This window comes from Zootermopsis nevadensis, unplaced genomic scaffold (assembly GCF_977971745.1).
Source record: "Zootermopsis nevadensis isolate Lab colony 2312 unplaced genomic scaffold, Znev_1.0 Znev_ptg000020l, whole genome shotgun sequence".
In the NCBI taxonomy this organism is placed as follows: domain Eukaryota; kingdom Metazoa; phylum Arthropoda; class Insecta; order Blattodea; family Termopsidae; genus Zootermopsis; species Zootermopsis nevadensis.
In genome coordinates, this window is record NW_028259152.1 from 2923469 (window position 1) to 2931518 (window position 8050).

General features: G+C 34.8%; 1 protein-coding gene across 2 annotated transcripts; it reads left to right on the forward strand.

The window, feature by feature from the left end:
* Window positions 1-364: 364 nt before the first annotated feature.
* On the forward strand, window positions 365-7979 carry Rpn10 (regulatory particle non-ATPase 10). 2 transcript variants are annotated; one of them, XM_022063657.2, is made up of 9 exons: window positions 365-524; window positions 761-901; window positions 2213-2324; window positions 2980-3147; window positions 3934-4065; window positions 4883-4969; window positions 5915-6029; window positions 6339-6491; window positions 7153-7979. In XM_022063657.2, the coding sequence occupies exons 1-9, from the start codon at window positions 499-501 to the stop codon at window positions 7404-7406; spliced, it is 1188 nt and encodes a 395-aa protein (XP_021919349.1). In that variant the 5' UTR covers window positions 365-498; the 3' UTR covers window positions 7407-7979. The 2 variants fall into 2 exon arrangements, with proteins under 2 accessions (XP_021919349.1, XP_021919350.1); XM_022063658.2 differs by having other exon boundaries at window positions 2980-3135.
* The last annotated feature ends 71 nt before the right edge of the window (window positions 7980-8050 follow it).

Consider the following 8050-nt stretch of genomic DNA (forward strand, 5'->3'; position numbering starts at 1 on the left):
AAAAGTCATGACATATCATTATTATGATGTCCTCCAATCTCTTCTTTGGTCTTCCCAGTGACTGTTTCCCAATACATTTCATTCACATGGATGGGCGTAACAGAGCAACTGACAACAAATCCATACATGCATACAATGTCCCAGAATTATTAATTTGTGTGAAATGAGTGAAATCTTGAGGAGAAGGGGGGTGAAATTGTGGAAGTAAAATTATTACCCGCTGAGGTATCGTTATCGCTACCGTAGTATTAATTATATATGGCGGACAGATGGTAGTACAGACCACACATGCCGATACCTCTCAAACCAATTACCATGGAATTAATCTGTGCTTTCGAATATCGGTTTTCATTTGTTCGAAAATGGTTTTCTGTGCTGGTGTACCTCTCCTAATATAATCTGTGATTCTAGCATCTGTCCTTAGTGTTTTCTAGATCATAGTTGTTTGCGTTAAAGGTTGCTAGTCCGTGTGCGGCAAGATTTATTTTTTTCGTCAAGATGGTGTTGGAGAGTACTATGATATGGTAACTACAAAGTATATATGTTTACCTCAATATTAACACTCTTCATGCCTCAGTGTACCAACAATTTTGCTTGCTACTAAATCATTTTCATGTGATACACTTATAGGTTATGGTTTCAATTACTATTGCTTCCAAGATGACATTGCAAAGTTGATATATTGTATTTTTACTGTACATGATTAATAATAGTATTTGTAGGCGAACGTTGTTAATTCCTTAGTGTTTTCTTTATTTAGTGTCGACAACAGCGATTATATGCGAAATGGGGATTTTCTTCCGACGAGATTACAAGCACAACAAGACGCTGTCAATCTTGTATGTCATTCCAAGACAAGATCAAATCCAGAGAATAATGTTGGTCTTTTGACTTTAGCCAAGTAAGTGTTTTATGAAGAGTCTGATGTAAGTATGACTGAATAATTTGTTTCTGTCATGTGGAATCGTAGTATGGGGAAAGTGTGCAAAGGTACTCACTAGCAGAATATTTATTCTTCAAAAAATGACAGTAAGGAGTGTTGCAGGGTTAAAACATTTGGAATCATGCAGAGATAGTTTTAGGAATCTAATGATACTAACAGTGTACTCGTTGTACATTCAAGAAACAATCTTATATGTAAAAGAAAAGTGTAACTGCACAGTTAATAAACAAGTGCATTCATTCAACACAAAAAATAACAAAGACTATCATAAGTTTGTATGTAAGTTAGAACTGTATACCAGTAAACCATTAGTAGCAGGATGTATCTTCTATAACAAATTGCCTAACAATGTTAACATATTGAAAACAACAAGTTTAAAAAGAAGCTGAAGGAGTTAGTTGTTAAGGGAAGATTATCTGAATGAAGATTTCTCGAAAATTGGCTACTGATTCAAGCAGATGTATAGAATGCATGTTCAATAAATTTATATTATAAACACTACTGTACTTTCTTGATGTATAATATAGATTGACAAGTCCTATATCAATGTATCTTGATCTACAGAATAAAATAAAATAAATTAATGAATGTTGGTGTATCATAGTTGATTAAATAGTTTATCTTCTTACAGGTTATGTTATTAAAGCTTTGGACGTTGTCAAGGGCAGGGATTCACATAATTCTTCTTCTGAAGGCCCACAATGCCTTTTGTTTGTAGTTTGCTTAAAAGAGACCGTTTTTATATGTTTATTTTATGATTGCATTATTTCCTATTTTTAACAGGGACTCCTGAATTGCTTCCATGAAAAGAGCGAACAGAATTATTAAAATCAATTATTCTTATAGCACAGTGTGAACGTTTGTAAAATAATTTGTAATAGAACTTATTAACATAACCCTGTTACACTGGGGTCTTTTAGTGTTTCAGAATCTAGTGTGGTGCTTCCTGTGGCCTGTTGAGTTATTGTACTGAAAGTTTAATCTGCAAGGATCTTCTTGTGTTATGTTGCATTGATTTTCAGAATATTAGGTATAATTGAACCTCTTTCATCACCACTGCTAATTTGCATTTATTCCCAGTAACTGACACAGTGATTGTGCATAGCAGAAAGGTTGTGCCGTAGTATGGCACCAAATATTCTCCCTGTAGCTTTTGATGTTGTTTCCCTCAGAAGTTAAAGTGCTATTACTATGTGATTGAGTCAAGTGTTGTGATAAAAGGCTAATTGTGTGGCACTGTTGAAATTCTCTTCTTTTTCCCCCCCATAGTGTTGAAGTGCTGGCAACCTTGACATCTGATGTAGGCAGAATTCTGTCAAAGCTCCACCAGGTTCAGCCACAGGGTAATATCAATCTTCTGACTGGCATTCGTATTGCTCATGTAAGTTGAAGTAATTGTGTGTTCATGTTAACATGGTAATTGACATATGGTCTAAAGCTTTCATGGTGACTAGCATTAATAAAATCTTGGATTTTCAGCCATGTTAGTTGGTTAAAAATAGTGAAATGAAATTGCATTTCAAGGATGCCATTGCATGTCATAGTGTGTTTCCCAGCACAATGAGATCCTCTTTGTTTCCTATGATTGCCCATATTTATAGGTATAAATCAATTGTAAAGCATTTCATATTTATTTGTTATATCACCTTCGTGTTTATTTATTCTTTTCATGGCCTAAATTTGGTGTAGGACAAGATGGATTAAATAATTAATTTTTATGCAGTGGTGTTTTAACCCTGAAGCTGTACATCAAATTCCTGAAGCAGCACTAAAGAACAACTTCTTTCTCAGAATATAGTCCCATATACATAGGGTATGGACTTTCAAATCAGTAATACCGATTGTCAAATCAACAGTTGGCATTTCCAACTTTTTTGTCTTCTTTATCAGAACACTAAGAGTTATTCAGCTGATGAAATATTGACAGTTACTCTTTTGGAACAACTTAGCTCTTGAAAAAGAGAGCTGTTAGATTTACATTAGTAATTAAATTGCTTTATTCTTCTATAATATAAATGCTATTGAAAATGTTGTAGTTGGCATTAAAGCATCGCCAGGGTAAGAACCACAAAATGCGTATCGTTGCTTTTGTTGGAAGTCCAGTTGAGACTGAGGAGAAGGAGCTTGTAAAACTGGCAAAGAGACTCAAGAAGGAGAAGGTGAATGTTGACATTGTGAGCTTTGGTGAGGAGGTGAGTCCTCAGGTGAGAACTATGCAAGTTGGATGCCACTGAAATCAGTTGCTGTACAACACAGACTTTGCTGTTGTAGTAAAAGTTTTTATTGCATTTTTTAACTTTCATTGATCCCTCTTTTAAGGGTATTTTAACTGTATTTGTAGTTACTTAAAATTATAAATAAGATTATGTGAACAGCTGTTGAAGTATATTTTTTGTTTTGAAGTTCATGTTTACACATAGGTATAATATCATATCACAGTATACAAGCCTTTATACTTGAAGCTTAAAAATAGTAAAGTTTGTTTTTGGTACATTCTATCAAAGTTTCTGAGAATTATACTAAAAGTTCAAAATGAATATAAAATACCTTTTAGAAATGATGTGTGTTTTTGTGTTACCGTAAGTATCAGACATCTTCAGTTTTTCTTCTTCCCCCTCAAACCACAGATTACTCGACAAAAAACAGTCATATTCTTTTAAATAGTTGATAAGTAACACAAACTTACAGAGAAGATTCATGCTACACCACTTTAAACAGCTACACTTACTTTATTTTGTCAAACTTCAATTCTTCAAACCATTCTTTTCAAAACCATCATGGCAAATTTAGTTTGTGATGTTGCATCCCTGTTCTTCCAAACAATAATGCAAAATTGTAACTGATTTATCTGGTATTGATATGCAACATCTGTGCATTCTTCTACCAAGTTTCAACTTGAAAATTTGGAAACAATGATGGACATATTCTTTTCTATTCTGTTCTGTTCAATGATACAGAATTTTATCTAATGCCTGCATGAATGTATCTAGGTATCAAACAATGAACTACTCACAGCATTTATCAATACTTTGAACGGCAAGGATGGAGCTGGTAGTCACCTAGTATCAGTACCTCCAGGGCCTCACCTGTCTGATGCACTTATCTCATCTCCTGTTATTCAGGTAAGGTTTAAGCAGATTCTTTTCCAATTAGAAGATGTGATCAGAAAATTTTCATTCAGATCCCCCCCCCCCCTTTTTACACGTGACAATTTGCCACATTGTTAATTTGAATGTTCTTTTGTTATATCATATTTGTAATTACGATATATTTTATTATGTTCAGGGTGATAAAGAAGTAGGAGCACTGTTCCCTTCAATTTTGTTTGTGACATAATACAGCGAGACCAGTAATTCTGCCATTGATGGAAGCATCTGTGGAATTTCTGTGTTTTGAACTGTGCCAGTATATTAATCTATGATTTTCTTTGATTTTGATGGCATCCTACTTAACCAATGCAAAACGGATTAAGTGGTATGACATTTATTCAAACAGCTCCTTAATCTGAAGTTAAATGCTTTGCTTGGAGAAACAGTAAATAAATAAAAAGTAATAGAAATGTGACATAGCATGACAAATACACTGAGCCTAATGACGTATCAGTTATAGACACACCATACAACACCAATATTTTAATTTGGCTCTTTTTTAGGAAACAAAAGTGTATAATATTAAGAAAATGACAACACCAACCACCTCAAAACCTGCCAAACAATGTGTATTGGTGGCTATCTGAAATAGTTCTAAATATATTTTTTAAGAAGTATTTCATTATGTTTGGAACTTGGGGATTCCCAGAAGTCAGCAGTTAAGTCAGAGAGATAATTAAGAGAGTGCTTGTTACAGATGAGTCTGTAGTATATGAAATTATTTAATAGTGTTATTGTCATAAAATAAAATAAAATTATTTTAACACCAATTTTTTTTAAAAAAAAACAGGGCGAGGATGGAATGGGAGGAGCTGGACTCGGTGGGTCTGGATTTGAGTTTGGGGTTGATCCAAATGAAGATCCGGAACTTGCACTGGTAAGTTCTTTTGTGTGTTTAAGTGAACATGCATCCTTTAGACTTATATTTGGAAAATTTGAATTATGGCTGAGTTACTGGCTATCCTACTGTCCTTAGTTTCTTTGTGGTTTTGCTCTGTCTTTCCAGGCAAATGCAAGGAAATAGACTACAACTACCTATTTTCAAATCTCTCCTTATCAGTTTCATATTTTGATCTCATTCAGACCGTAAGGTAAAACAGTGTTTTTGAGTAATGTTAATCAGTTAATCTGCACAGATGTACCCTGGCCATTATGCAAATGTTCTTTTTCTTAGGAGAATCTCACTCCACGAGCATATGATTGCTTCACATTAATGAGACTGGCTTCAAATATGTGATAAGTTTGAATATTATAGTTTTATTAAAGAGAGATTTAATATTAACATTGTGCCATACTGCGATGTGCGGCCATTCTGAGTGAATACCTCATTTAAATGAAAATCCAAGATATTAGATACTGAATGAAAGCAAGTATCTAATCAAACATTTTAACTGCTGTATGTCATATAACCAATGCTTAGAATAATGATTAATGTGGGAAGTTGGTTGAAGGATATATTATTCTGTTCAAAAGTTTTTTTTTTTCTACCTGCAGACACCACCCAGTTGCCCGTCCATATGCATCATTTTCAGTTGATGTTTTTGGTAGGACTCCACTCAGACGTTTCCGTCACCTGAGATACCCGTTTCTCAGACGGCATTTAAATCATGTTGGCAGCCTGCAGATTGAATCTGACAGTGACTAGTTTTCTATTTAATTCTTATAACCAATTACCATATCCAGTTTTTATTTATTCATTTGGTGTTACGTAAATTGACGCACACAACCAGAATATGTGATGTGCATGTAAATCCAGTGGTAGTAAGTTGACTTATAGCAAGTGATGTGTTGTTTCTTGAATTTAACTTTTTTCTTGTTTTAGGCTCTCCGAGTGTCGATGGAAGAGCAGAGACAGCGGCAGGAGGAAGAAGCTAGACGTGCTCAAGTGGCATCAGCTGCAGATGGAAGCACCCCAGCCCCAACTCCCGTTAAGGAAGGTACAATACCTGTATATTAAGTATTAAAAATATGTTATGTTACCAGCAGTATAATTTATTCTGTATTCATCATTGTTAAATAATATAGAGCAAGGTTACAAAAGACTGATCTGCTCCTAATACAATACCCGGCATGTCACACTTGATTGGAACAAATGCGCTGTTTGTGCGGTGCGGAAAATAGTGAAATTGAGTTCCAACAGCAGTGAATCTTATAGAGTTTTATTTTTTCCTCCACGCACTGCAGTAAGTCTAGTGATGGAATAGCACTTTGTCATTGCAACAGGAGACTTGTCAATTTGTTTGTAGCTCCAAATGAAGAAGCCATGCTGGAACGTGCTCTGGCCATGTCACTTGAAGGTGGAGAAGAGGAGCAGAGCACACCAGCTGTTCCTGATTTTGCTCACATGACTGAGGAAGAACAGATTGCTTTTGCCATGCAGATGTCTATGCAAGATGCTCGTAAGTTTGCTTGATGTCATTGCCGTAAATTAATTCACAGAATAGCTAAATTATTTCACATATTTATAACTGTTCAAATGTAGTTGGAGAACATTACAGCTTAATCAGAATGTAAGAGAATGTATTGATGTTTTATAATTGAAGAATGCACAGAACTAGAAACTTGATAGTATATCAGAACAGGTTGCAAAGGAGAATATGCGGACCTAAGAGGAAAGAGGTAACAGGAGATTATGCAAATTGCATGATGAGCTTCTTAATTTATACTCGAGTAAATATTAATGTTATCAAATCCAGGAGTATGAGATTTGCAGTACATGTAGCACAAATGAAAGGAGAAATTCTTATAAAATTTTAGCCTGATACCTGAATGCTGGAGACCATTTGGGAGATGTAGGTGTATCTGGGTAGATAATATGAAAGTATGAGAGGATGTAGTTTGGGTTCATGTGGCCTAGAATAGGATGCACTGGCAGGCTGTTGTGAACATGGTAATTAATTTTTGATTCCATAAAAGGAAGAGAATTTCTTAACTACCTCAGTGACTACTAGTTTCTGAAGAACTTCTTTATAGAGCAGTTTATTTAATTGTATAATAGAATGTGCTTACAATTTAAACTTCAGAAATTAGACCTAATATTAACCCATCCTCTTCACACAGAAGATCAGGCTGGAGGAAAAGATGACACAGCAGTGAAGAAGGAAGTTCAGAAAGCAAAAGAAATTCCAATGGAAGTAGAGGGAGATGAAGATTATTCTGAAGTGATGAACGATCCTGAATTCCTGCAGAGTGTGCTGGAGAACCTGCCCGGTGTAGATCCTCAGAGCGAGGCAGTCCGTCAAGCTGTCGGTAGTTTATCTAAGGAAAAGAAAGATCGCAAAGATGAAGATAAAGATAAAAGCAGCAGGAAGTGATACTTACATGAAAAATGTGGGAGATATTCCTGTTACAAGATGTTTCCATAAATTATTTGTCTCTCCAGTCAGCCAAAATGTCAAATTATATTTTTCAGATTCTGTAGTATGAGCATGTGTTTATTTGTAGCATTTGCTTCTCCCTGCTATTAGCCAACATTGTTTATTTTATTTCTTCTGCCATCCAAATTTTAGCCATGAGAGATTGCAGCTAACTTGTAGAACTCATGTATATTGGTAGAACTTGGTTGATACAAATATTTTGTACCACTGGCGAAGAGTATGTTTTTCAGGGTATGCGAGAAGTGATGAAATAAATGAAAAGAAGTACCGTACTGGTTTAATTTTGAATTGTCTTACAAGGCTTCTTTCATATAATGAATTTCATTAATATTCTTTTTTACTGACGATAGTTTGTGTAAAACGAAGTGGTAACATAAATTTTGAATTGTGAACAGTGAATTAAACAATTATGAAATGTGCCTGTTACTTTCATCGCATTCATCTGTCTGTCTGCTTGGTGAATAATACTGGTTATGATGAAACTTGGTAAATGTATTGAAAGAATTTTGATTTTGGTTTAGTTTTTTTCATTATAAAGACCCCTCTACTAAGAGCACTTTTAACTTTTATGGAGTAATGCA